This window comes from Sinocyclocheilus rhinocerous, unplaced genomic scaffold (assembly GCF_001515625.1).
Source record: "Sinocyclocheilus rhinocerous isolate Xijiao unplaced genomic scaffold, SAMN03320098_v1.1 scaffold486, whole genome shotgun sequence".
NCBI lineage: Eukaryota > Metazoa > Chordata > Actinopteri > Cypriniformes > Cyprinidae > Sinocyclocheilus > Sinocyclocheilus rhinocerous.
This window is the reverse complement of record NW_015661373.1, coordinates 508928-536910: the sequence shown is the minus strand read 5'-3', so window position 1 is coordinate 536910 and position 27983 is coordinate 508928. Positions and strand designations below refer to the sequence as shown.

Genomic DNA, 27983 nt, shown 5'->3' with positions numbered 1-27983 from the left:
AGTTGACATCTTAAAAGTGACAAAGACGACATTTCTTCACAATAATATTTTGTGAAAAAATATAATTTTTTTTAGTCTCTTTCAGTCCTAAACACAAGGTAAAGTCCTTTATCCCAAGAGCATTACCCTCAAATCCTCACTTCTTTTAATCCGTTCTGCCTATAAACTGGCCTTCTTGAGATCCTCAGGCAGTACACAACCCTTTTTCCTTGCCCTCTGTTTGCGTTTCTCCATCTTGGCATCCTTGCGTTTCTTAATATTTCTTCTCCGCTTGTCTTGCCTCTTTTGCATCTTCTCCACGACTTGCTGGCTCCTCTGTGCCCACTTCTTTTTTTTCTGAGCCTTCATTTTCTCCTTCTTCAATGATGCACACAAGAGCTCCTCATTGTCTTTGATTTTCATGCCTTCAGCTTTGTAGAGAACATTGGTCCACCTCATCTTCTCTTCCTCTTTTTTTGCTTTCCCTTCATCCTTCTCTTTAAGCTGCTCTAGGTGAGCTTTTCTTGCCTCAATGCGTGTTAAAAGCTGTTTGTAGTTCTTGCCAGTAAGCGGAGTCAGCGTTCCTTTCACTTTCCTTTTATTTTTCTGCATCAGCTTTGTTCCTTTGTCCACATAGTCTTCTCCAACCTCCATCTTGTTGAAGACTATGAAGCTCTGCTCCTTTTTGTCAGGCGTGGTCGATGTCGAGGTGGCTTGCAGTTGGGGCTTTGCTGTCTTCTTTGTCCTCTTCTCCTGCCTGCAAAGCTGCAGCATCTGCTAACTTTTTCATTCGAAACTCTTTCCTTTTCCTCTTTCGACGCTCCCTTTCTAGTTTTCGTTTCTCTCGTTTCTTCTTTACCTCCTCAGAGGAGGGATCTTTAGGAGGGCCCTGGAAAAAAACAAACATAAATGCTTGGCTTAAAACCTCTTAAAGGGATGATATAATACATTTCATTTTTTCTCATATAATACTTTTAATTTATTTTGTTTTTGCAGAAAAACTGTCACAATTTAGCTTTTTATAAGCAATGAACAATTTCTCTGACCCATACAATTAAACATGGCATTTTTAAAGGGATAGTTAATCATTTACTCAACCTCAAACTGTTTGAGTTTCAGTATTCTGTTGAACACAAAAAATATATTTTAAAGAATGAGGACAACCAAACAGTTGTTGGTAAACACTGACTTCCATAGTATAAAAAAAATTATTTGAAAGTCAATGGGGACCAGAAACTGTTCGGTTACCCACATTCTTCAAAATATCTTCCTTTGTGTTCAGCAGAATAACGAAACTCATACAGGTTGAGGGTGAGAAAATGATGACAGAATTTTCATTTTAGGGTGAACTATCCCTTGAAGTAAAGTGATTCAGCATATTAACATTAAAATATTTAACAATCCTTTGACCAAGATAACACTTTTAGCCAATTTTAATATTTTAGTCCAACTTGAGTATGTATGTACCTGTCCACGAGACTCCTCAATCTTCTGGTGAAGCCTCTGACGAAGAATGTCTACAGCATTAAATTCCTGTGATGCTTCACCTAACAGAAATTAATAGGTAAAAATGCAATAGCATTCAACAAGAATAAAGCATACTGGATGAACTACTAATCTCTCTTTACAAACTACTTTTTACCCTCAGGCTCCTTTTGTGTCTCTGAAATCCCATTCTGGACCGTTTTTCTCTGAACTGGAGGTGCTGCAGGCTGAGTGGTCTTTGGGACTGGTTTATTTCTGTTTATCTCCTTTTGTTTGTTCTTCTTTTTCTTCTGTGAAGGAGCACCATCATTTACCCCACTGCCTCGGAATGGAACTAAAAGGGGAATTAATAAAACTTTATTAATTACAGTTAAATAATGAAGTTATTTATTTGTAACTACTTACTCTGACAATACAAACTTTGAATGAATGAATAAACCCTGCAGGTGCCTGTTCAGTATTTACTTATTAATTAACATGCAATTGACAATCCAGAACTTTACCATAGGGTCTTTTCTTCGGCTCCTGGTTGTGAGACACGCTTACTTTACGGGTCAACTTCTCTAGGTAATCATACTTCGCAGCAAGGCTGGCCATTTTTCTATTATAAATAAATTAACAAATAAATTAATTAATACAGACATTTGATGCAGATATGTAACATGCCATCACTAAACAGCTCAAAACAACACATTGCTTACAATTTTAACAAAGTCAGAATGCTGTGAAACCTATGCAGTATTTTATGATATCAATAACAAATACGTCAATGAATGCATTTAATAAACGTATCATTATTCGTTTGACTTGTACGGTATATATACCTCGCTCAATCCAAACTGCTGTGATGTGGTAACCGTTTCATCAGCTGAGAATGGTGTAAAGTTTTTTTTTTACCTCCTTAGAAATTACAAACGTATTCAGATAAAAGCCTTGGAATGTGCACTAAATACAATAATCCTTATAACTTTACCAAATACAAATTCAGAAACATGCCCCACGTGTGTATGATCTTGCGCATGCGCAGGATGGTTCGAACTTCGGAATCCCCGGAAATGGTTACATTGAAAACATTCCCCCGAAAGCACAAGGCAGGTTATGCAGTCGACCTGACAGACAGTTGCTGTTCAGGTTACAACAATTTCAGCTAAGATATGAGCAGTTTCAGATTAATGCTGATGTTCTCTAATAGCACATCTAAGATCATTCGAGGCAGTGTAAGTTCATTTTAATTTTTCCGCCTCATAAAACAGTTTACCATTAAAATATATATATATTTTTAAATCAAAATGTTTGTTATCAAACACTCATTCTTGACAGCTAAAGTGTAGTTTATTTGTTCTTTTCCCAGACTCTCATCTCACCAAAGAGGACCCTATTTGTGACACGACAGGGTCTGTTCAGACGTCAGGATGCTCCAGTACTCCGGTGTAATTCAGTTTTGCTTGCTCACTTACTATATTCTTGATTATTGACTAAACTGACTACATTACCGTTTAAAACTTTGTGGTTTTAATAACTTTAATAAGTCTCTTATGCTCACCAGGACTGCATGTGTTTAATCAAAAAACGGTAAACTGTAATAATGTGGAATATTATAAAAAAAAAAAAAAATCTAACTTAATATGTATTTAATTTTAATGTAATTTGATCCTGTGATGGCAAAGCTGAATTTTCAGCTGTTAGATTTTTCAGCTGTCACTTTTCATCAATCTACTGCATCCTTGCTGAATAAAATTATTAATTTCTTTCTTTAATTATAATAATAAAATGCTAACCCAAAACTTTTGAATGGTAGTATAAAATAAAATAGGTTAACCGTTAGAGTGAGTTTCTAATAGACTAGACTTAAATATAGCTGAAATATATTCAGGCATTATGCTTGTGCAGTTTGTGATTTTAAAGTGTTCAGATATTTTTTCTATAGGTATCCTAACCAGGTTTGGTCAACGGTCAAGTTCCACTGTTGCGGGAACCGAGAAAGGAGAAGACTCCTTCCTGAAGTGGTTTCTCTTGTTGATACCTGCCACAACCTTTTGTCTTGGAACATGGCAGGTACAGGCAGGAGCTTGGTGTTTAAATTATAAAAAAACATAACTAAAACAGCAATTAGCTATTTGTGAAAAGCCTTCCATTTGATTTTGTAGTTGAAACGCAGAAAGTGGAAGTTGGAGCTGATCCGTGAACTTCAGAGCCTGACGACTAAAGAGCCTATCCCACTGCCCATAGAGTGAGTCTCTTTCGAAATCTATGTGCCATAATCGCTAGTGTTTATAAGATGAAATGGTGATGTAATCTGTGTGTGACACAGTCCTATGGAAATTAAGCAGCTGCAATACAGGCGAGTAAAGGTGCGTGGACACTTTGACCACTCTAAAGAGCTGTACGTCCTGCCCCGTTCCCCTGTGGACCCTGAGAGAGAGGCCCGGGAGGCAGGCAGGATTTCCTCCAGCGGGCAGAGTGGAGCTAATGTCATTACACCATTCTACTGTAGTGATCTGGGGTACAAACACACACAATTTGAATTTCACTTAATTACATACACTTGCTTTGCACTCTGATATGAGTGTGTAAAAACCTTCTGGACCAATTTTTTAGGATCACTATCTTGGTGAACAGAGGTTATGTACCAAAAGATAAGATCAGACCAGAAACCAGGATGAAGGGACAGGTAATACTGTCTTTCTTAAGCTCTTCTGAATCAAATCTAGGCATAAACATTATCAAAGGGTCTTGCTTAATTTTATCTTTGTGATTTTTGATATTCATTTTTGTTACATTTTCTTCATCTCTCTAAATGTTAAAGGGGTGTTTATATTTTCTAAAAGGTGATTGAGGATGTGGATCTTGTTGGTGTGGTGCGTTTAACCGAGCAGCGGAAACCATTCATCCCTCAAAACAATGTGGAGGCAAATAGGTGGCACTATCGTGACCTGGAGTCCATGGCGAAGGTCACTGGTGCTGAGGAAATCTTCATTGATGCTGTACTTGGTTAGAGCTGCACTTAATACTAATGTTTGGTGAATGTATGGTGTACAAACTTATAAAAAGTTTTGATCAGAAAAGTGGGTGAGTCTGTAAAAATCTTATTTTTTCATTCAGACAGCACAATACCTGGTGGGCCAATAGGAGGGCAGACAAGAGTGACCTTGAGGAATGAACACATGCAATATGTCATCACATGGTTTGTTTAATTACACACATTACTAATCTATTGTCATGCCTTAAAACATAATGTTTTTATTTAAATTCTGCATTTACTATTGAATTGAAAAAGAAAAAGTTTAAAAACCATTTAGGAACTATTTGATTGTAATCTTAAAGATGAGCATGAGGTGAACTATTCTTTGTTCTTTTTTTAGGTATGGATTGTGTGCAGCTACCTCCTACATGTGGTACGCTAAATTCATTAAGCGTATAGCTTTATGAAATATATTCAGCACTTTGCCCTTATGGAATATACGCTTTAGAATTATAAAGCACTTATGTTGAACTCAGTACTGTTAATAAAAACATGGATTTGTCTAAATTAGTTTGAGTGTTTGTGCATGTGTATTGCTTTAATGCATTACTTGGATGGATACAAAGCCTCTAGAGCAGTGGTTTTCAAGGGCCACAGGATGAATTAAGTGTTAAAAAATTAAATAAAATGCTAAAAGCAAAATTAAACTGAAATCATATATTCCTCTCAATATTTTAATAAACACACAGAAGAGGCCAAATCAGAATTTCATGTCTTAAAGCAACAAAATAAATGGTTTAAAAACCTCAACACTCTTAAGTTTTGTTCAAGTTTTAAAACATGTAGAAATACCACAGGAAGTATCTAAACCAATATGGGGGGGGCTTTCAAATATTGTGTTGGAAAAATGAGAGGGCTTTGAGTCAAAAAGTTTGGGAACCCCTGCTGATGGTTTCATTTAAATTTCATTAACTAATAGTTTCAAGTTTGGAGAACAGCCAACAGTCCCTCTTAAAGCAGTTTTAACTCTTATACAAATCTCTAAATGTTCAGAAATCAGTTTTCTAATTGCATGTATTTTCTTAAGCTTTAAAAGCAACAAACACACTGAAACGTAAAAAGAATCAAGTCAAACTTCAACCAGTTTTGTGGGAACATTTTTATTTATTAAACAAGACAGGAGCTCAGCCCAGTTTAGTAGCCAGCTCCTTGGCCTTTGCCTTCTCGATTTTAGCAATGCGAGCAGTTGACTTGTGACCCAGGACGTTGCCTCCCCAGTGACGACGGATCTGAAGAGGGAATGGAAGTGGGAGAAACAAATTGTTTGTTTGTTTAGGATTTAACGTCATGCGAGCTACCTCGGCTATATTCATTCACTATGGGTTAGTCTGGAATGTCCTATTCGACAGCTAGTGTAGACAATATGATCCCATCGATTTTCAAAGTGGGCACAACGTTTTACGAGAAACAAATTATAAAAAAAATTGAATTACATTTAGACATCATTTAGGAGACTGTAAACTAAATTAGCAAAGGCTAATTGAAACGCCATCAAATTGTAAAATGATAAATCAATAGTTTATTATCAGAACTGATAACTGACCTCCTCGTATCTGTCATTGTAGTTGGTCTTGATGGCCTCCACCAGTTTAGCAAGAGCTGCTTTGTCTTCGCTGAAGATGGGAGGAAAAAACTAATGTTAACCACAAAGGTCTTGTGTCCATGATGCCCAAATCATTAATCAACTGCAAATCATTTTGCTCAGGGTTAAAAAGCTCATTTGAAACCACATGGTTGTTCAGTTGAAGAAATTCAGACATCATAGCCATAGGAAGTGCAGCACAGGAAAGTGAAACATGAGTGTGTGTGTTACTCACGGGTTGGTCTGTGTGAAGGCAACAGAGGTGCAGGTCTTTCTGTGCACCAGTTTGCCCAGTCTGGCCTTGCCCTTGACGATGCAGTACGGGACTCCCATCTTACGGCACAGAGCAGGCAAGAACACCACCAGCTACAAAACAGAATTAAATCAAATCAATTATGCATCGACATCCATCCCCACATTCAGCAGTCTAACAAAACCACACAAATCAAAAGCCAAAACAACTCTGAAAAGAATCATTACAGAAATACTCCTGCGAGACATAAGTGGTTGTTGCTCAGGGTTAAAAAGCTTGTATTTTTGATCTTCAGTTTGAATTCAGGTGAAGAAATTCAAGACATCACTGCAGACAACCACAACATGATTTATGACTACATGTGTATATACTGTAGAAAAACTCACCTCAATGGGATCCACATCGTGAGCAATAACGACCAGCTGTGCCTTCTTGCTCTCCACTAGTGTGGTCACTGTGTTCACACCTGAGAATGAACAAAAGTGTTAAACAGATATTAAAGCCACATGATATACAAATATCGTCCTGGACAAAAGGTGGGCCTTAGAGTCAAAAAGGTTGAGAACAATGGAGAAGGCAACTCGTAACTCCAGGAAGAGTTGGACCTTTCAGTGTCTTCAAAGAAAAGACACTTTAAAAAGACCCACCTGCACGGAGGACTGGTGGCCTCTTAGTGGGCACGTCTCCCTTTCCAGCAGCCTTCTGTTCAGCACGAGCCAGCAGTCTCTGTTTCTTCTCCTGCTTGGTCTCGGGCCTGTACTTGTGGGCCAGCTTGAACAGCTGGGTAGCTACAGAAAGAATTTAAAGAGTTAACACTTTGGTGAAAACTTAGGTTATCGGTAATTTTACAGTACAGTTCAAGTTGATTTTAAACAGCAATAATGTGCAGTAATAAATATAACAGTGCATCAGTGATCTTGGTGGAAATTGTCAGCATTGACTTCAGATAGCAAATATTATTTCACATCATCTGCACATTCGCAAAAGTCTAAAATGCATTTAGAGGTCGACCAATATATTGTTTTCAATGATTGAGGCTTATATTTGCTTTGTGGAATTAAATGGCAAAACACAACTATTTAATTCCTCTGCGAGACATACAATAATATCATGGTTAAGTCATTATTGTTAATTTTCTAATTAATTACAGCACTATCTTACATCAAGCAACTTTTCGTTCATATTATTGACTTAAAACAATTGTCAATTGATTGGTTATTGATAAAATCCACTATCCGCCAACCTCTACAAGCATCGTTGTATGAACAACAGCAGAAAGATGTAGGAGACTCCAGTCAAGCAAATAACTCACCGGTCTGGCGGTCCAGAGCCTGGGTGAACTGGTTGATCGCAGGGGGAACCTTCAGACGCTTGTAGAGGATGGCCCGCTGGCGTTGCAGCCGGACGTAACGTGGCCATTTCACGAATCGGGTCAGATCCCGCTTCGGCTGGATGTCCTGACCTGAAGATTAAAGTGCATGACTTTCATTAGCATTAGGGTCAACAAACTGTCAGTTGCTTTCAAGACATATGTGCATCAGCGATCTTGGTGGAAGATTGTCTGCATTGCTGTTAAGATAGCAAATATTTATAACATCATCTGCACTTATTTGACAGCTACACTTTAAATGACTGACCTCATCTGTGGTCCAGTTGTTACTCACCAATGCCAAAGTTCTTGGGCCTCTTCTCAAACAGGGGATTCACGACTTTCTTGGCCTCATGCTTCTTGGCCACTGAAGGGGCTGGTGCCACCTTCTTCCCCTTAGCCTTTTTCCCCTTAGGCTGTGAAGAGAAGCACAATACTTGAGCTCATCATCCAAAATGAGCAGAAACTTCAAGAGAAATACCATTTTGTGGCTTTTGCTCAGTTTTAAAAAAATGAGTTCTACACAAAGTTCAGGTGAAGAAATTCAAGACATCACTGCAAAAACCAAAAAAAATAAAAAATACTAGTCAAAACACACCAACTTAAGATGTGACGTGTTGTAGCAACTTTACCACTTTAGCATCCAAGAGATACACGCGTACCCAACAACATTGCACATTCACTAATCATAATTAGCAGATTTTTAATTGACCAACAGGTGTATAGTGTAAAATACAGCAGCACTTGCGTATTTCATAAGCACCACTGGGCCGATCTGATTCATTTTTGGCCTACAAACCAATCCGCTAACAGGGTAGCATTCACGTTGGAGCCCACGGTTAAGGTTTCTCATAATAAACGTTATTAAAAACAGATCAACCGTCAGGGGAGTCCGTATTGAAACTAAGGATAATAACGTTTAACGGCTTACGGTCTAACGGCGCCACAACTCAAGGCGTCAGTGCTGACAGTAACCGATCACTACACAGCTCACAAAAGTTCTCACATTCTTCTTTTAAATCCTTAAAATGATCGCAATTTTCATTCAGAGAGCAAGCGTTGGTGCTTTATTTCCAATAACCGATATTTTATGAGTCGGAGAACACACTGCAAAACTGGATGCTAAAGGATTTTAAGAAAGTACCAGCTTCCCAGTCAAAACCATCGGACACTCACCATGTTGGTTCAGACGGAAAGGAAGAAGCAAAGGACTGTGGGAAATATAATTACCGCGATTACATCATCTGTACGCGACAGAACAAATGAGGGAGGCTTGTGTTTATTTGAAGAGATATTAAAAGAATGTTTGCAGCTGTGAGTAGCGAGTTTCATTGCTTTTAAGTTATAGCAACGACAAAGTTTTTTTTTTACCTAATTAATTATTCATGCGTGGTGTATGTTAACAGAAACCTGCACGCGCTGTTTAGTTTCACCATCTGAGAAAAAAAAACAAAATGTCGAATGTTGACGGCAAATGCATTGACTTGTGTTGTTTTTTTGCTTTTATGCGTTTCTTAAAATAGACATTTTCACAGATAGACAAGCATTAAAAAGCTGCGTCGCCATCACGAACTGCATTTGTGCAGTCAATGTAATTGACCTTATAAATATGCAAATAAAAACGGGGTTTACAAATGTGTAACAGTTTGTAAGCTGACTCCCTAGGATTAATTACTACTAACTACTATACACTTTAAAGTATCAACCAGTATTAAACCACTATTAATATATAGTGATAATTAATATTTTAATAATTTTAAGATAATAAATCTTTAAAAAAAACTGGCTGTAGTTATGTTGTGGAAATGTAACAATGGCTGTTTATTAAATGTATTTAGTAGCGGTTAGTGTGTGAACCAATTGCAATTCTAACAGTAATGTCGTGTTTCTGATCCTTTAGCACTGAGTCAAGTCTGACTGAAGAGCGCTGAGATGGCCACACAGAGAGTCCTCCCGCAAAGCAAAGAAACTCTTCTGCAGAACTACAACAAGAGACTTAAAGATGACATCAGGTCAATTCTAGACAATTTTACGGAAATAATCAAAACAGCAAAGGTATGTTGGTATGTATTTTGCTGTGTGACGTTCATATCAATATGATTTAGTTATGAGACATTGGGATGATAATCTGGTCATCTGATCTATCAGGTGGAAGAAGAGACTCAGGTTTCCCGAGCGACACAAGCTGAGCAGGACCACTATGAAATGCACGTGCGAGCTGCCAACATTGTAAGATCTACAGTGATAGTACGATAATAAATAGGCATATCAGACTTGGATGACATTTACATGTGTAATATGTCTTAGGTACGTGCAGGAGAGTCTCTCATGAAGCTTGTCTCAGACCTGAAGCAGTTCCTCATCCTGAATGACTTCCCTTCTGTCAACGAGGCCATCAGTCTCCGCAACCAGCAGCTGCGCACGCTGCAGGAAGAGTGCGACAAGAAGCTCATCTCCCTGCGTGATGAGATTGCCATTGACCTGTATGAGCTTGAGGAAGAGTATTACTCCTCCAGGTACAAATAGACCAGTGTTCCCAAAACGGGAACCTCTGCCTTCCCTTGCTTACCAAAGCCATACATTTGATATGTACATCATAAGAACATAACACAGGGTGATTCATGGAGCTAAAGGCATTTTTAACTTGCACAACCAATTATTGGCTCCAACGGTTTTCATTTTGCTAAAATATCATGTGCTAACCATGTTGTTTTGCTATTTGTTTGATTACACCATCCCAGTTTGGTCCTCCATACACATAATCATATCATACCATTTCTGTGAACTGTGACAGCGGGCGAGGCGGGCTGCACACCGTGACGGATAACTCGCCGTTGTAGCTTGCGCCAACAGTTGTACACTGGAAGCAGTTCCGGGGGAATGACGTATAAGATCAGCTTTGTGCATGCACCGCTCAGAGATCAAAACAAAACAACGGTCACTTATTAGAAGTACAAAACGAGGATTTGTAAAGAAGAATGTCAGAGGATTTCGATATAAGCCAAGAGGAGACTGGTTTTCCTTTGCTAAAGTAAGGAAACTTTGCTTCTTTTGCTCCTGTAAACAAACGTTGGTTTTCACGAGACTCACCGGCGCATGCACAACGCTGACCTCATACGTCATCAGCCCAGAGCTGCTTCCGTGTAGGACTGTTGGCGCAAGCTAGATTAAAGTGATTATTACGTTTTGAATATGGATATTTTTCTTACAAAAACGCATCGATTCGCTACAGGAGGCCTTTGTTCACCCCCCCGGAGCTGTGTGAGAAACTTTTTTTTTTGGATGATTTGATGGTGAGTAATTTATGGGCTAATTTCATTTTTGGGTGAACTAACCCTTTAATAAGAGTGTTCATTCTTGCAGGTAAGACTGTAACTAATGAAAGAGTACATTCTCTTTTGACCCAGCTCAGTCACGTAGTAAGACTCAATTACAAATTAGATGGGTTTTATTCCACTTGTCATATTTATAACAAGCCAAACATCATATCTTTTTCTGCTATGCTTCTAATATGGCAAATATATAGCAAAATCCATATATCCATATAGTCATATCTGTCCATATTGTAGTCATGCCAAAGACAATATCAAGCACTTTCAGTATAACTGGTTTTGCACAAGAAAACCCATCTGTTATACAAATTGAAGTGCATGTAAATATTTCCCCCCAGGTGCCTCAAACGATTATGTTTTAGAAGATTTACTTGCAATCAGGAATCAGGATGTGTATTTAGTCTCATTAGTGGTGCTGTTTGGAGTGAATTTTTATAGAGATTAGTATAGGATGATAAATCTGGATCTTTAGTGCTATGCAGAGATTTTAAATGAATTCAAGCTGTCTTTGAAGCACACCAGTGTAAATGTGAATAGTTATATGTGAAGAGACATTTTGGAAATAATTACGGAAATAATTTTATACATTTTTACAGTTTTTAAGAAAAATGTACATGTGAATTTAAATTTGAAATTGGATTGGGCACATTCATTTTGGATGCCTTTAATCAATGTTGGGCTGCAAAATTCAAAGCACTTTAGAATTTGTAAAAAGTAATATATGGTGCTGTACGTATGGTAAAAATTACTTTAAGAATCATTAATTAGCTTACTGGAAGAAATATGTTAAGATGAAACTCTTTTTGTTGTTGTTGAGATTTTCACTGTATATTCATAAATGCAGTGATTTTTTTTCTTTGTTAAACTAATTGAAGTTTGTGAAAACTGGGAAAATATTTTAGCTTTCAGAGGCCATATGTGTCATGTTCAAAATGTAATATTTATCATTTTTGGAGTTTTTGATTTCCTCAGTGGTTGGAAATTGCACTACGCTTTGTTTCTTTGTGGTGACATATTTAGCAGACACAAGTGTTGGTCACATTAGTACCTGTTGAAAATGTGTAAGAATATTTGTCAGTTTTTTCACAAATCAACTGGTCATTTCAAATTTCATAAATAAACCCGAGAGAAACTAGAGCACATTTAGTGTCTGATCTATTATTTGCTCACCTCTGATTTGGAATTTTTATTTTCTGCCTCTGCTGAGTGCATAATCTAAATTCTCTGCTGCTTACAGCCTTTTGCTTTTCATCTGTTGAGCAATTATATTATTAGAGACTACACACATCTGTTCAACGCAAAGAAAGACAGCAAACAGAAGAATAATGCCATGTGACCACACGGTTCCATTCATGTCAGTAGCAATCCTGAAATAATGCTTTTCACAGCTTCTTTCCTTGCTTGTGCTTTCTTTCCCTGTTCCTTCATATGTTGTGTGAGTTGTTTCTGTAATGAGTGAATGAATGTGCAACGTCATTCATTCATACTCCTAATGGCTTTTTGGGTGTTTTAGGCAGAAGTGGAATGAAGAAATGTTAGTTTGTGTGTAACGTGTGTGTGTGTGTGTGTGTGTGTGTGTGTATAACGTTTCTAGCTGTGGACAGTGGGATGGTGTTGAGTTGCCACTTTGTGAGGCCTTTCATCGGCAGGACAGTTGGGGGTCCCCTGAGATGACCTCTGACCCCTCACGTGCCAACCCAGAGGATTCAGACAACTTGGGGTCGCAGGAGTCCATGCAGCGTCACCTCAACAGCCACGGCAGCAGCACTAGTGAGCAGTCATGAAATACTGGTGGCTTCCTTCATGGACCAGTTAGATTACACAGCTAAGCAATTTACCATCATAATAAGCCCCATCTTAAACCACCAGCTGCAGACTGCAAATCTAAACAATTACTTGAATTGATGATGTGATTTTGTCCTGCAAATATGACACTGAATTAATGCTGAGAACTACTGTAGTTGGGTAACATGCTACATTGGTATAATGAAGTGTTTGCCTTTCTATCTGTATATAACTAAGTTTAATGTCTCTGAGTGATATTACAACTATGCTACACTTTATTTTCATTATTGTTCTTCAAAAAACTACAACTTGTTTAGGCAAGTGGTGTTTTGGATGCTAAAAGAAAAGAAGACCTCTGTAAACATGCTGCATACATTTCGGAGTAAATTTAGCTGTTACACTGAAATTTTATTGTATGTTACATAGTATATGTGCACTGTAATGCTCTTCACTTTTTCAAAATGTGACTGCAAAGGAAGTGTTTTATTTTTGTCTTTATATATATATATATACACACACACACATGCACACACGCACACATCCAGTCAGATACTTGTGATACATGTAAAATAGACATTTGTTAAACCAACATGTTCTTCTGCTTTATAAAGTTTGCAAAGATAACCAATGTTTTGGGGGAAGATTTATTGTAAGATGTTTATGACTATGCAAGCTATGAAGACATTTTAAATACAGTAAAAAATATTTACATTTCTCATTTTACAGAAAAAAATTGTCCATTCAGGTGACTGTAGGAAAGGTGGAGGATTAGTATCGTCGGTTCATCTTCTTGAATTTCTCATAGTGGTAGTCATCTGTGGCCTTCTCGTTATTAGGCCTCTTGCGGTAATTGGGTGGTGAAGCTGGAGAACAAGAAGAGATGTAAACACAAAACACATTAATATAAATCCAACAAATGCAGATCTATGTGTTATTTAAGCAAAACATGATATTGTTATGATCTTACCCTCAGGCGCAGGGTTCTCAGTGTCTCCTACTCGTAGTGGCCTGGCTTTGGGTTCTTCTCTGTGCCGTCTCTGGGGAGCGTTTACATCCTCATGATAGACTTGAAGGAACAAATACAGAAAGTGACTTAATCTTTGTCCTTTAGGGAAGGATAGCAAATATTTCAAATATTGAAATCATTTCACTTGTAATGAGTAAGCAACTGAATATGAATAGTCCTTGGTTAGTAATCTCCAAACCTAAAGGTTATGCAGAGATAGAGCTGTAACTCATAAAATGTTTGGATTAAATGCAGATGTGATTGATAACCTTGATGAAAAACAAATACTACTTCTGAATATAAAATACATAGAGGTTACTGATTCTTTAGAAAGATAAGAAAATAAATAATTGTGTGAAGACAAGCGTATCGATGTACGAGCACTAAGCACATGACCTTAAAATACAAAAAGCTGGTTGGTCAGATATTTGTGTGCACTTACAGCGATTATGCTGGACGTAATTTACTGCAATGTTAGTGGGAACAAAGGAGGTCCTGCTGTCCTTCTTTTTATTCCTCTGCTCAGCAAGCAGCTTTGCTTTGGCTTCTTCTGTGCTGATGATGTTCTTTATCTTTGCACTAATAAAAAAGTAGAAAAAAAAGGTTTTGATGCTGACATCCATAGCTAGGTGGACTAGAGAAAAATCTCAGATGTGATCAAAGGAAAATGTCTTTGAATTAGTTCTGGTCTTTACTTACTCTATCCCCAGATCCACCTCTGGAATTCCACTCAGCATTTGATTGGACAACATCTCCTCTGTCTTTTTGGCAGAATTGACACGGATGCTCTCTGGAAGCTCGTACAGGAGGTCCTCTGGATTCTTCACCTTCACTTTCTGCTCTTCCGCCTCCACCATGCCTTTCTTTTTCTTTAATTCGGTCTCAATGTACTTCATCCTGAATGAAATAGCATATAAGGAGAGAGAGAGAAATAATATAAAGAATGGAGGCAAACAAAAACAAAACCCAAAACCATTATGTAGAAAGACAAAGAATACAGATGGTTTGCGCGCACACATATGCACTTACATGTCTGCATCTTCATCTCGTCTGTTAGTCTCAGCAGAAAAGGAGGTACCGAGATTCAGGTCGTTTTCATCTGCTGTCCTGTAGTGGAGAGAAAATTTTAATTATTTCACTTATAAAATACAGAAACATCAACTTTAAATGAACAGCAAACATGACTCCATAATACCACTTACATGTCTCGATTTCTATCTTTCACTTTCTTCATGTCAACAACACCTCCAGTCTTCAGTTTAAATGGGTCATCCTAATGCACAAAACAGGGAGTGGCAATATTTTACCCATTAAATCATACATTTACTGTAACAATGCAAGACCTTCATCATAATACAAAATGTAGTTTGCTTTAAAAAAAAAAAAAAACCTGCCTCAAGCTCAGACTCCAAAGGAAGCTTCTCTCCTACAAGTAACGTTGCAATGCTGGAGGAACACAATGGAAAGCAGCATATATTATTTCGACTTTTAATCAAACATAATTGAATGGACAAATTATTTTAAATACAGTTAATTAAAACTTGGAAATTAAACAATGCAAAAAATAAGACTTGTGCAAACGTGTAAGACTGTCATATACACACATCGCAGTTTATGTGTTTTAATCGCCCTCTATATGTTGAAACGCATAAAGTCTCTAGCAGCGCCGAGCTAGCGCTTAGGCCAGCTAGGGACCGTCTACAAAGTACATGTAAAGGATAAAACGATGAATGTTTTCCCACCGGAATGTTTTTTTTACAATTAACAAAACAAGAGCAAATAGTGCACCAAGCAAATCGTTAAAGAACTATTGAAGATTTCCGAGGCTGAATCTCTGACAAATGTCAAACCTCAAACGTCGAACCAACTTTATATCGGTGTCATATTGGTACAAAAATAAATAGCATTGTAAATAGACGTGTTACCAACCTTACTCCATGCTGCCTTTTTCGTAAACTTTGAAGCTCCTTGGCTTCATCCAGTTTGGACCTTAGAAAACATGTTTACATTTAACATTTTTAAATATATTCTCACACACGAACAGGCGTCTGCATGTGACCTCTGAATGAATTTGACATTTAAACCTTAACGTTACATAAATATTTGTTCTACAGTCATGTTCGGTTACTCTATTTGGCCTTAATGTGATAAACATATCTACCTGACCACGGCTTTTGTCTCATCATCTTCCTCGTCAGATGAATCCTCCTTCTTCCTCCTAAAATTTTTACCTGGGGGCATGATTTAAAAAAACGTCGAATTGTTTAATGTTTATCCCTTCACACGACCGTACGCAACGTCGGACCGCTTTCCTCACATTTCCCGAAACTTCCGCTGACGTCACAATCTCGGCATTAACAGCTGATCTGAGATCAGCTCGTCTTTTTTACATACGAACGTTTAACGGTGTAAAGCGACTAATTGGGAATGAAGAGGCTGGTTCAAGATCAGCTACTGCTATGACAATGAAAAAAAAAACGAAGTAAAAATAATAACAAAACAATTAAAAACAACAACTCCTAAAACAAATAGCATGTAAACTGTATTAGTTTAAGTGAATTAAAAATCGTTTTTGATCAGATGAAAAAAGCTGAAAGCAGTCATTGGCTCTGGTCAAAGCTGTGACGCACACTCATGCTGTATTCAGTATGGATGCTGCTTAGTACACTGCTACCCACCACTGTTACAAATACCACCGATTGGCCTAAAATGATCATCTATGAGCGTTATTTTTGTTTCTGTCTGACAGGTAAATGTTTGTTCTTATCTTTCCCTCGGCTGAAGCGGAGTGTCACTATTTATTTGCTAAGATACCATCATGTCGACTCAGCGTCTGAATAGTGTCTTGCAGCCCGAGTGGAAATATGGCATATATGGCATCTTGAAAACCCCAGCTTTTGGGTGGTTGACGATGACATGTAGAGGAACTGTAGTGTGATGATAAACAAGAAAAACACCGGAGATGCAGAAAGACTGATTGTTTCGTTTTGAGATATTGTTTTTAAATTCAGAGGAATAGTGAGGCCAATTCATAATATAATTGTTTTCCCCTTTCTTTTAGGATTTCTGTTAGAGCTACTTTTCGTATGGAAAAACAAATTAATACATCTTTATGATGCATTATTGTGCATTTCTTCATTGTAACAATAGACGAGGTGAAATTGGGTGAATGCATCCTTCTCAGTCGTGTTAGGCGCATGAAACAGCATTTTTGGGCTCCTGAGAGTTTCAGGCACGGACTCACAGCTACTCACATCTAGATATATCACCCTTAGTTTTATTCTTTTTTCTTCTTTCATTTATTATTATTATTATTATAATTTTTTTTTTTTAATAATGCATTCAATGATGGCAATTTTTCTCCTTTACGCTGATACTGAGTCTGTAAGTACATTAGAAGGTTATACTTAAAGGACGAGTTATACAAAAAAAATATTATTACTTTTCGCATAGAATGAAAGTGAAGTGAGTTAATATTTATTTTTGTTCACCACGGGAAAAAAAAGTCATAGGATTTTTAAACCAGCATTTTTTTCAGTGTTTATTGTATTGATGCTGTGTAGAGCTGTACTAGTAGGTCTCAAAATGTTCTTTGTGTATTGTAATAGAGTGAGGTGAAAATCAAGATGACTGACAATGGGGATCTTTGTCCTCACTTGGACTCTATTGGTGAAGTTACTAAGGAGGAACTGATTCAGAAATCAAAGGTTAGAATCGCTTTTGCTAATATTTAAGTCTTAAATGTGTTATGAGTGCTGTGTGTTGAATTTTATCACATTGTATTTACTCAAGGGCACATGTCAGTCATGTGGAGTTGGTGGACCCAACCTCTGGGCATGTCTACAGGTGGGGAGCCTTTTCCCTAGCAAACATGTTAGATAAGTAGAATGCATTTTTAGGCCCAGAACATTTCTTTACATTCATAATCATTACTCTCTTTGTCCTGCTTTCCCCACAGTGTGACTGTCCCTATGTAGGCTGCGGAGAATCATATTCTGATCACAGTACTATACATGCACAGGTGACAGTCTTATTCATTCAGTTATTCAGTCCATTCTCTGGCATTCGTTCTGTTCAGTTATTATGCATATCAGTTTCTCTTATTCTTTTATACATGTGTGCATCTTTTTTTTTTTTTTTCCAGGCCAAAAAACACAATCTGACAGTAAACTTGACCACATTCAGGGTGTGGTGTTATGTATGTGAGAGGGAGGTGTTTCTGGAACCAAAGCCTGTTACTCCTGTATCATTAGCTCACTGCTGCAAACCACATGAACAGGTAAAGTCATCAGACTGTTTGAAACACCTCACAGAATTGTGCACTTTTAGCTTTTTAAGATTGTGTAAACATGATTAATATATGTACTTCTTGTTTGAGGTTGACTGTGTCTCCTGCATTATTAATATCAGTCTGAAGATCTCATTTAGGCACAATAATTAATAAAGTACATGAATGATACAAGAAAGATAATTCTATTGTTTTTTTTCATCCCCGAAGGATCCTCTTCCCCAGACAACATGTTACCCGTTAAAAGCAGTGCCTATCGCAGTGGCAGATGAGGAAGGCTCAGAATCTGAGGAGGATGAGCTCAAACCTAGAGGTATAATTTTGTTAACAGGAAGCTAGTACACATTGCATGGCATTTCAAATCCTCAAAATAGCTATGACACCCACCTAGACATTGAGAGGGAAACATACACTACCGTTCAAAATATTAAGATTTTTTTAATGTGTTCAAAAGAAGTCTCTTGTGCTCACCAAGACTGCATTTATTTGATTGAAAAACAAATTTAAGTAAAAACAGCAATATTTTGACATTATTACAACCCAAATGACCATTTTCTATTTTAATATATTGTAAAATGCAGTTTTGTTTTCTGTGATGGCAAAGCTGAATTTTCTGATTCGGTGTTCAAGAAACATTTGAAACTCAAGAAACAGATTGGGCTCTTAAGAAACATTTCTTACTATTGTCAATGTTGAAAAATTTTGTGGAAACCATGATACTTTCTCAGGATGTTTTTGATGAATATAAAGTTCAAAAGAACAGCATTTATGCATCCCTGCTGAGTAGAAGTATTGATTTCTTAAAAAAAAATTTAACTGACCCCAAATATTCACAGTAGTTGTCAGTCAGTATGGATTTTTCAAATTACCTTTTCAGTAACTTGTATATTTACTAACAGATGGCTATCATGTCCTGCTTATACAACATTTTAAAGGAGCGGATTGAATAATGTCTATATGAATGAATAACCAGTCAATTACTTTTTCTGTTCTCTTAATATGAGAAGGCGTAATGGAAGTATGTAAGCCGAATTAAATTGGATCTTATTGACATTAGTTATGCGTAATGACTAAGATTCTGTTCCACTCCAAAGTTGTAGGCGAGTGTTGGCATTTCTCATTATACTCTTTATTCTGCTTAATACTCTACATTTTCTCAGGTCTCACAGGGATGAAGAACATTGGGAACTCCTGTTACATGAATGCTGCACTGCAGGCCCTGTCCAATTGGTGAGCTCACAACTTGTGAAGCATAAATAAGCATAATTCAGACAACAGAAATTGGAAGCGTGACTGATTCCACTGATTTATTTTTTAGGTCTGTGCATCCTGCTTCTGAAATTGATATTGGTTTTCCTGTTTCTTTGTCTTTTTCTCTCCAGTCCTCCTTTGACTCAGTTTTTCCTGGATTGCAGTGGGTTGGTCCGTACGGATAAGAAGCCGGCGTTGTGTAAAAGCTATCAGAAGCTTATCTCTGAGCTCTGGCACAAGAAACGGTAACAAGCACTGGCTTGCCAAACCATTAACCTAGACCTGGCAAACTAGCAAACTTAATCTTAAAGGCCGGGACACACCAAGCCGACTTCAAAGAACTAGCGGCGACTAAACTGCTGCCGACGTGAGCCCGACGAGAGCCGACGAGAGCCGACGAGTGGAACACACCAAACAAACTAGGCCGACCGTCGCTCGCCCTCCATCGGTGACAGAAATGGAGAAAAAAAACCTTGGGAGAAACCAGGCTCAGTTAAGGTTTTTGAGGAAAACATTCCAGGATTTTTCTCCATATGATGGACTTCAATTGTGGCTTTAATATATTGAACTTAGTACTAATTATATGAATCTTATTGTTCTCTGTTGGTTTCTTTTTGGTCCTCACTGGAGAAATGAAATCTGATCTGTGATGCGACTGTCGTTCGGCACGCTGCATTGAGCAGCCGCGTTCAGTTTTTATTTGTAGTGTCTGTTCTTTTACTGAACTAAATGATTTTTATTACTATAAAAAAATCAAAACGACGGTGGGGGTCGGTGACGCGGTGGGCAAGTGTCGTAACCGGTGTTGCAGCTTAACAACGGTATCACCGTCAACACCGTCTATCGCGGCAAGCCTAGTTCTTATAATCATAAAGTTTGGGGTCTCCAAGATTTTTGTTATGTGTGTGTGTGTGTGTGTGTTTTTGAAAGAATTCTCTAATTCTGAAAAATACAGTAAAAACAGTAATATTATGAAATATTATTACAATTTAAAATAGCTGTTTTATATTTAAATAAAAAAAATTTATTCATGTGATGGAGAAGCTGCATTTTCAGCTGCCGTTACTCCAGTCTTTAGTGTCACAATCACATGATCCTTCAGAAATGAAAAACGCCTTCAGTTGTGCTGTTTAATATTTTTGTGGAAACCATTATCCTTTTTTTTTAGGATTCTTTAATGAAAAGAACAGCTATTATTTAAAATAGAAATCTTATTTAATAATGTAATAACCTTTTTTTGTCACTCCATTTAATGCATCTTTGCTGCATGAAAGTGTTAATCTTACTCACTACAAACTTTTGAACGGTAGTGTATGTTTAGTAGTTTTTGAATGTGAATATAATTCTTAAAATATATATATGAACCTTCTCACTTCCTGATCCCACTTTTCTTGCAGAACCTGATAATGAAGCTTCCATGCATTGTCCGTCCTCTCGTCCCTGTAGCCCCACTCGCAGTGTGCAAGAACTCCACTCCAGACTCTCCAGCAGCCCACCTAGATCCAGCCCCCTCAGAGCTGGACCCACTTATACATTCAAGAGAGGTTTGCTTCTCTCATATAAATACAAATAAATACAGCATAGTTGTAAAAAAAAAAGGTTTTATTTGTATTTTGCTTTGCACTAAATAACCGTCATGATTGTTTGTCCTATAGCTCAGATGCTTCTGAGCACCAAGAAGAAGAAGCAGTCCCGTTTCCGCAGTGTTATTTCAGATATCTTTGATGGATCCATTCTGAGTCTTGTTCAGTGTTTGACATGTGACCGGGTGAGGAAAGGATGCAAGGAGTTTTTCTGTCTCTAGAGGGCACCAAGCATCAAATCACTTTCATTACACTTAAAAATTTATTAAAAACGCCAGGATAGTCTGTCATGCACCATGTAGTTTCCGAGGAGCTCCACTTCCAATTCAAATCACGTCTAGAAGAATACTGCAAGACATAGCTGCACAAACAAACTGTATTCATATCACATAAACCAAATGTTGTGTAACTGTAGAAGCATATATTTTAAGGGTACAGTGTGTGTAAAACTACAGAACGAACAATGTTTCAAAGAAAATATCTGCCTTTGCAGGTTTCAACAACTGTGGAGACCTTTCAGGACCTGTCTTTGCCTATTCCGGGTAAAGAGGATTTGGCCAAACTCCATTCCTCCATCCACCAGAGTGCTCCTGTTAAAGCTGGTTTCTGCACGGATGGCTATGCTGCCCAGGGCTGGATCTCCTACATCATGGAATCTATACGAAGGTATAGTAACAGAGTGATGGGGCAGAAAATGATCAAGATGTGGAAAGTGCAAAATAGGGCTTTGACAATTATTTCCACTACAGTTCAAAAATTTGGGGTTAGAAAGATTGAAAGAAGTCTCTTGTGCTCACTAAGGCTATGTATATTTAATCAAATATGCAGTAAAACCTTATTAAATATTATTACAATGTTCAATCAGTATTATTTTAATATATTTGAAAATGGTATTTACACTTGTCATGGCAAAGCTGCATTTTCAGCAGCCATTACACCAGTTTTCAGTGTGACATGATCCTTCAGAATTCATTCTAATTTTCTAATTTGGTCAATATTTTTGTGGTAACCTTGATACAAATTTTCAGGATTATTTGATGAATAGAAAGTTTAAAATAACTTTTTTTACTTTAGTCTTTACTGCCACTTTTGAACAGTAGTGTGAAAAAGCTGAATGTAAGACAATGTAATTGCCATGAAAACAAACACTGATCTTTTAATATAAACGTATGTGTTTATGCAGGTTTGTAGTGTCCTGTATTCCGAGTTGGTTTTGGGGCCCAATGGTAACGCTGGAGGACTGCCTGGCAGCCTTCTTTGCTGCTGATGAGCTGAAAGGTTAGGACATCATGTTTGTCATTTCTGAATGTGCAATTGCAATTATGAATGAGATAAGAGGGCAAAAACTTATATTGCCTTTTCAACATTGTTGTAATGCTCGTCAACCCTTGGTTGATATTTATTTTCTTTCCACCAAACAGGAGACAACATGTACAGCTGTGAACGATGTAAAAAGTAAGATTTCTTGGTGGAAAAAAAGACTGAAATGTGTGTGATCAAGATGTAATAATGTAGTGGTTACTATGCTGTTTAAATATTTTGTAGTCTAATCTAAATAGTACTTAGGGTTTTACAGCCAAAATCATACGGTAGCTGTTAGGTCTAAATGTTTAAATGATGAAACAAGCTCATTTAATCTACCTGTTTCCCAGACTGAGAAATGGTGTGAAATATTGTAAAGTTCTGCGTCTGCCAGAAGTAAGTAACCCCCTCCATTTCAATCTGCTCATTTATTGGATTGCTACATTTACTTTTCAACAGAACTTGTATTCCTAGTGAGTTTGTGTGTAATCTCCTTTTCAGATATTGTGCATTCACCTGAAGCGTTTCAGGCATGAAGTCATGTACTCGTTCAAGATAAATAGCCACGTGTCATTCCCATTGGAGGGTTTGGATCTTAAGCCCTTCTTGGCTAAGGAGAGCCCATCTCAGATTACTACCTATGACCTACTGTCTGTCATCTGTCATCACGGCACTGCTGGGAGTAAGTTACTTCTGTGTAATATTGCGAAATTAGGAGCTTTGAGATTTTGAAATGTGAACTTGCATTTATTAATCACTGGTGCTTTCCCCAGATGACAATTAAGTCATCATAGGTTAAACATGATTTTTTGTATAGTTTTAATTGAGTGAAATAATGTGTTTTTTTTTCCCCCTGTTGGACAGGAGGTCACTACATAGCGTACTGTCAGAATGTGATCAATGGGCAGTGGTACGAATTTGACGATCAGTATGTAACAGAAGTGCATGAGACGGTAGTGCAGAACGCTGAAGCGTATGTTCTCTTCTACAGGTACACTTAATTTTTTGACCTCGTAATGGTTGTTACAGGGGTCATGAACTGAGAAATCAAAATATCCTTGATGTTTTGACATATAAGAGGTCACTGTACTATAAAACATCCTGAAAGTTTCAGAACTGCTTATATTGCGGTAAAAAACCCCCACTTATATTGAAGCCAGTCTGCCAAAATGACATTGTGGAATGTGCCGCTCTATGATGTAATAGTGTGGCTAAACTCCGCCTCCGCAGAAGAGGATCAACGCCTACTTCTACATCGTTCAAGATAAATAGCCACGTGTCATTCCCATTGGAGGGTTTGGATCTTAAGCCCTTCTTGGCTAAGGAGAGCCCATCTCAGATTACTACCTACGACCTGCTGTCTGTCATCTGTCATCACGGCACTGCTGGGAGTAAGTTACTTCTGTGTAATATTGCGAAATTAGGAGCTTTGAGATTTTGAAATGTGAACTTGCATTTATTAATCACTGGTGCTTTCCCCAGATGACAATTAAGTCATCATAGGTTAAACATGATTTTTTGTATAGTTTTAATTGAGTGAAATAATGTGTTTTTTTTTCCCCCTGTTGGACAGGAGGTCACTACATAGCGTACTGTCAGAATGTGATCAATGGGCAGTGGTACGAATTTGACGATCAGTATGTAACAGAAGTGCATGAGACGGTAGTGCAGAACGCTGAAGCGTATGTTCTCTTCTACAGGTACACTTAATTTTTTGACCTCGTAATGGTTGTTACAGGGGTCATGAACTGAGAAATCAAAATATCCTTGATGTTTTGACATATAAGAGGTCACTGTACTATAAAACATCCTGAAAGTTTCAGAACTGCTTATATTGCGGTAAAAAACCCCCACTTATATTGAAGCCAGTCTGCCAAAATGACATTGTGGAATGTGCCGCTCTATGATGTAATAGTGTGGCTAAACTCCGCCTCCGCAGAAGAGGATCAACGCCTACTTCTACATCACTGCCTGTTTAGCCCCGCCCACCGATTCACACATGTAGTGTATAACGAGAGGCAAACGCAGGTCTATGCAGAAACCAAAAGATAAAGATGGCTCCGAAGACAACAAGATGCTGTGTAGTGCCAAGCTGTGGAAAAACTCAGTCTTTGCATTGCCTTCCTTCTGATCCCAACGTTAGGAAAGAGTGGATGAACTTTATTTTTAATAAGGGAGGGGGGGGTCAAAACAGGACAGAAAATGGCGTATTGCTTCTAAATTATGATGTATTTTGATGTAAAACTCTTGATAAAATTATAAGTGGACCTCAGAGAACAGTACAAAATAAAAAACAAAGGCAGTTCATAACCCCTTTAATAGTGCACTCAGTAATGTTTTTCCTTATTAAAGTTATGGTGAAATGGTAATTCATGCTTTTATGATGATGTTCTAACTAATTTTTCCCATCATTTTTCCCGGTCATTTAGTCTGATTAAACCCTGCCCCTTTTCTTACAATCCCAAGCTTTCAATCAGATGTGCCTCAGTCCAATCAACAATCAATGGATGTAACCAAGTTCCACCCTACATTCACTCAGATGTACATCAAAATACAGAAGAAAAGATCTGTCACACCTTTAAACTGTTTTACCCATAATGAAATGAATAGTAATTTTGAAAAGTATGAGTAAAACTTTTTTTTATTCTACATGAAGTGGGTTGCCCCTTCATGGAAGCTACCATGTTGACATGACATGACTACCTGTGCATCATAACAAACCACCAGCAAAACACAGAAACTCATTGGGATTGATTCCAAGAATGTCTATTATATTGATATTATTCTTATGACGTGGAGTTTGTTCATTTCTCTTTCAGGAAGAGCAGTGAAGAATCTGTGAGAGAGAGACAGAAGGTTGTCGCTCTGGCTAATTTAAAGGAGCCCAGTCTGCTGCAGTTCTACATCTCCAGAGAATGGCTCAACAAGTTCAACACATTCGCTGAGCCCGGACCCATCACCAACCACACTTTCCTCTGTCAGCATGGAGGTACAATCACACACAAATACTCTCATGTATATCTAAAACTCCTCCACACTGGTCCATTTCAAATGGATTTAACGAAATAACTGAAATATTAATTAACTTTGCCACTATAATGACAATCACACATTTTTTTACTCTCAACTGTGATTTACTGTGTAAATATGAAGAGCTGAATGCGAGAACAAATTGACTTTAGTGAGTAAGTTAATGGATTTACTGGCTACAGTATGTGGTTGATGACTTTGATGTAAACTGCAGCATAATGGATGGCTTAAATTGCAAGAACGATAGGTTGGCATCCTCTGTTTTTTTTTAAAAGAGACAAACAGTCTTATACTGCAAATGTTTGTGTTTCTTCTTCTCTGTCTGCATGTAAAGATTTGAGCCTGTCACATCTTCTTACAGCTTTTTTCCCTCAGTGGAAAATTTACCATCAGAAGTTTATCTCGGATGCTTGAAGTTTGTTTTTTCCCCCTCCTCTAGAGCTCCATGTGATGACTCATATGTGAACTATTAATTATATTAAGCCACCAAATTTAGTGTGTAAATGTTTTTATGTGAGACAGTTTTTCACATAGAGCAGTGGTTCTCACCCTTTTTAACTCGAAGGCTTCTTCTGAGACAGTATTCAAAGGCCATCCTATCTGAAGCTGAAATATACCTCTGGTACTTCTGCTGTAATAAAAACAAATAAACTCAAAAATATGAAGTCAGTTTAATGTTATACATCTTAATTTTCAGTATTTTAATTAAGGTTATGCTAATATAACTAAATGTAAGTATTTTTAAAAACTTCCACATTGTATTAAGTGACACAGTAAACGCCACCATTTGGTGCAAAATAATTAAATAATTAATCATATTATTTTATCTTTTACTTAAACTTTTTCACTTACTGTAAGCAGTAAAAACTTGACTCAGGTGTGATTTTATACAGGAATCCCTCCTACTAAGTACCATTATGTGGACGATCTGGTTGTGATCCTTCCCCAAAATGTGTGGGAATATCTCTACAACAGGTGAGTCATGCATAGCAATGCACATTTCTGACGTTTAGAAAGTCCTCAGGACGTTTACCAGCTTAGTGGAATATGGGATGACTTTTGAGCTTTTGATCTGGTGAAGTCAACAAAACCTCAGTCCAACCCTGAACTATGGAGTTCGGTCGGTTCAAGACATCTGATGTCATGTGCAAGGCACTCCACCAGCAGTGCAATGTAAACATTGTTGAGTTATGTGTTTGCTCTTTTCACTGGCCATACTTTGAAAGTTTCTTCATGTTTTGAAACATTTTTCACAGGTTTGGGGGAGGCCCGGCTGTGAATCACTTATACGTGTGTGCCATCTGCCAAGTAGAGATCGAGACTTTAGCCAAACGGCGGAAACTGGAGATAGACACCTTCATCAAGGTGGACATATTACTTCAAGTGACATCCAAGTAGGGGTGTGCGATATTGACAAAAAATTATATCTCGATATTTTCTGGGATTTTATCGATAACGATAATTAGACTTCGTGTGAAATTGAATAACTATATGAAGTGGTATAAATATATACATTTTCTGCCATCATGTCTTGGATTTGTGATCATTCTAAATGCATTTTAATAGACTGAATCATGCAGTGAAAGAAAACACTAAATGCGCACACGCACTAGTCTAGACTTCACGTACTGTATGCGTGCGCTCTGTAGGGATGTTTTGAATGGTTTTTGCAAAATACTCGATAATGTCAAATCGCACATCGTTAAAACAACAATTACGATATTATCAAAGACGATATATATCGCACACCCCTACATCCAAGTACAGACAGATTAGTGCCTGCTTGAGTGTTGCCGACTTTTATAGCCCACTTAAAAGTATACAGTGAGATGCTACCCACCACCACAAGACTGGGAGGAAGCGTATTTGAATACTGTTCCTCGATGTTATGTCCTCAGATCTGCAGCATTTTTATGTAACATGGTGTGGAAATTCCTCTTGGAAGAAGCATGATGTTCTTGGAAGTGTTTGGTGCTCGTAAAAGCCAGAGAACTGATGAAACACAGACTGCATGCTGGACAGATCAAGGGTGCGATCTGCACTGCAATCTTACCAGAAGTGCAGCATCTGTGAGATGCATCACTAGCTTTGAATCAGACATGTTTTAAAGCTTTGGAAAAATCTGAAGGTCATGTTTGAAACTCAGCAGGTTTGCAAGGGGCACCTCAGAATGAAATAAAACATAATTGCTGTATAATACAATATGGTCAAATGCTGAAATGCTCAGATTGGTTAGAGAGAGTTTGATAATCCTCATATCTCGCTCTCTGTTTCTCTTTCTCTCTCCGTCTACAGTTAAACAAGGAGTTTCAAGCTGAAGAAGCGCCTACAGTCATCCTGTGTATCAGCATGCAGTGGTTTAGAGAATGGGAGAACTTTGTCAAGGGCAAAGACAACGGTACAGTCTCATACAAACAGAGTAATGCACATCTCAACAAATATATGATGCTGTTTCTTTTTTTTATCGGAGAAAATATGCAGCAAAATAAATCATTTAATCTGTGGCATTTAGTTCACTGGCCTGAGGGAGGTATATAAGTGTCTGCTTATATTGTGCGACCATTGTGACGTGTTCTATTTGTATTTGAACAATTGACAATGTAAAAATAAAAATTTTTAAGTGCTATAATCAGGTCCACCGAAGCATCTACCAACCAAGGAAACGTGAAAAAGATTAACCCAGTAACTTTGTTTTGGTAAGCCTTTTTCTGAAAGC

General features: G+C 37.7%; 5 protein-coding genes and 1 pseudogene across 7 annotated transcripts in view; 3 read left to right on the top strand and 3 right to left on the bottom strand.

Annotated features, from left to right (window-relative positions):
* Positions 1-80: 80 nt before the first annotated feature.
* LOC107726300 (surfeit locus protein 6 homolog) lies at positions 81-2467 on the bottom strand (annotated as a pseudogene).
* A 76-nt stretch (positions 2468-2543) lies between these two features.
* Positions 2544-5206, top strand: surf1 (SURF1 cytochrome c oxidase assembly factor). The gene is made up of 9 exons (XM_016535841.1): positions 2544-2681; positions 2816-2894; positions 3392-3519; positions 3612-3694; positions 3776-3967; positions 4063-4135; positions 4293-4455; positions 4567-4648; positions 4827-5206. The coding sequence occupies exons 1-9, from the start codon at positions 2619-2621 to the stop codon at positions 4891-4893; spliced, it is 930 nt and encodes a 309-aa protein (XP_016391327.1). The 5' UTR covers positions 2544-2618; the 3' UTR covers positions 4894-5206.
* A 361-nt stretch (positions 5207-5567) lies between these two features.
* On the bottom strand, positions 5568-8474 carry LOC107726288 (60S ribosomal protein L7a-like). The gene is made up of 8 exons (XM_016535824.1): positions 8435-8474; positions 7986-8132; positions 7634-7783; positions 6969-7109; positions 6708-6787; positions 6304-6434; positions 6030-6099; positions 5568-5715 (listed from the first exon to the last, which is right to left on the bottom strand). The coding sequence occupies exons 1-8, from the start codon at positions 8472-8474 to the stop codon at positions 5611-5613; spliced, it is 864 nt and encodes a 287-aa protein (XP_016391310.1). The 3' UTR covers positions 5568-5610.
* On the top strand, positions 8132-14597 carry LOC107726295 (mediator of RNA polymerase II transcription subunit 22-like). 3 transcript variants are annotated; one of them, XM_016535833.1, is made up of 6 exons: positions 8132-9004; positions 9591-9745; positions 9839-9919; positions 9998-10206; positions 12617-12813; positions 14524-14597. In XM_016535833.1, exons 2-5 carry the CDS (start codon positions 9623-9625, stop codon positions 12804-12806), a joined length of 603 nt encoding a protein of 200 aa, XP_016391319.1. In that variant the 5' UTR covers positions 8132-9004; positions 9591-9622; the 3' UTR covers positions 12807-12813; positions 14524-14597. The 3 variants fall into 3 exon arrangements, with proteins under 3 accessions (XP_016391319.1, XP_016391317.1, XP_016391320.1); XM_016535831.1 differs by lacking the exon at positions 14524-14597 and having other exon boundaries at positions 12617-13080; XM_016535834.1 differs by lacking the exons at positions 8132-9004; positions 14524-14597 and adding an exon at positions 9239-9281 and having other exon boundaries at positions 12617-13080.
* On the bottom strand, positions 13394-16141 carry LOC107726294 (uncharacterized protein C9orf78 homolog). The gene is made up of 9 exons (XM_016535830.1): positions 15975-16141; positions 15743-15802; positions 15208-15259; positions 15016-15086; positions 14843-14920; positions 14513-14710; positions 14256-14392; positions 13775-13873; positions 13394-13670 (listed from the first exon to the last, which is right to left on the bottom strand). Exons 1-9 carry the CDS (start codon positions 16052-16054, stop codon positions 13576-13578), a joined length of 870 nt encoding a protein of 289 aa, XP_016391316.1. The 5' UTR covers positions 16055-16141; the 3' UTR covers positions 13394-13575.
* Positions 16142-16445: 304 nt separating this feature from the next.
* The window catches only part of LOC107726287 (ubiquitin carboxyl-terminal hydrolase 20), a 32506-nt gene continuing 20968 nt past the window's right edge, over positions 16446-27983 (top strand). The window contains exons 1-21 of the mRNA XM_016535823.1: positions 16446-16562; positions 17422-17520; positions 17606-17659; positions 17772-17834; positions 17958-18092; positions 18312-18414; positions 19262-19331; positions 19484-19597; positions 20627-20658; positions 20750-20896; positions 21008-21120; positions 21429-21601; positions 22119-22213; positions 22357-22390; positions 22588-22633; positions 22739-22919; positions 23102-23228; positions 25057-25226; positions 26161-26242; positions 26524-26632; positions 27563-27665. Of these exons, the coding sequence (XP_016391309.1) occupies positions 17440-17520; positions 17606-17659; positions 17772-17834; positions 17958-18092; positions 18312-18414; positions 19262-19331; positions 19484-19597; positions 20627-20658; positions 20750-20896; positions 21008-21120; positions 21429-21601; positions 22119-22213; positions 22357-22390; positions 22588-22633; positions 22739-22919; positions 23102-23228; positions 25057-25226; positions 26161-26242; positions 26524-26632; positions 27563-27665 (2032 nt within the window). The 5' untranslated portion in view covers positions 16446-16562; positions 17422-17439. The remainder of the gene's footprint in view (positions 16563-17421; positions 17521-17605; positions 17660-17771; positions 17835-17957; positions 18093-18311; positions 18415-19261; positions 19332-19483; positions 19598-20626; positions 20659-20749; positions 20897-21007; positions 21121-21428; positions 21602-22118; positions 22214-22356; positions 22391-22587; positions 22634-22738; positions 22920-23101; positions 23229-25056; positions 25227-26160; positions 26243-26523; positions 26633-27562; positions 27666-27983) is intronic.

Bases quoted from the DNA above. Each gene is read 5' to 3' on its own strand.
- surf1 (XM_016535841.1), top strand. From the start codon at position 2,619: ATGAGCAGTTTCAGATTAATGCTGATGTTCTCTAATAGCACATCTAAG. The intron at 4,136-4,292 runs GTAATACTGTCT...ATTTTCTAAAAG, and splicing joins AAACCAGGATGAAGGGACAG to GTGATTGAGGATGTGGATCT. The intron at 4,649-4,826 runs GTTTGTTTAATT...TTCTTTTTTTAG, and splicing joins ATGCAATATGTCATCACATG to GTATGGATTGTGTGCAGCTA.
- LOC107726288 (XM_016535824.1), bottom strand. From the start codon at position 8,474: ATGAATCAGATCGGCCCAGTGGTGCTTATGAAATACGCAA. The intron at 7,110-7,633 runs GTGAGTTATTTG...TTCTTTCTGTAG, and splicing joins GGCTCTGGACCGCCAGACCG to CTACCCAGCTGTTCAAGCTG. The intron at 6,100-6,303 runs GTGAGTAACACA...TCCCATCTTCAG, and splicing joins GCCTTCACACAGACCAACCC to CGAAGACAAAGCAGCTCTTG.
- LOC107726295 (XM_016535833.1), top strand. From the start codon at position 9,623: ATGGCCACACAGAGAGTCCTCCCGCAAAGCAAAGAAACTCTTCTGCAG. The intron at 9,920-9,997 runs GTAAGATCTACA...AATATGTCTTAG, and splicing joins ACGTGCGAGCTGCCAACATT to GTACGTGCAGGAGAGTCTCT. The intron at 10,207-12,616 runs GTACAAATAGAC...TAACGTTTCTAG, and splicing joins GAAGAGTATTACTCCTCCAG to CTGTGGACAGTGGGATGGTG.
- LOC107726294 (XM_016535830.1), bottom strand. From the start codon at position 16,054: ATGCCCCCAGGTAAAAATTTTAGGAGGAAGAAGGAGGATTCATCTGAC. The intron at 15,260-15,742 runs GTTGGTAACACG...GTGTTCCTCCAG, and splicing joins AAAAGGCAGCATGGAGTAAG to CATTGCAACGTTACTTGTAG. The intron at 14,711-14,842 runs GTAAGTGCATAT...TATTTCATTCAG, and splicing joins CGAGATGAAGATGCAGACAT to GATGAAGTACATTGAGACCG.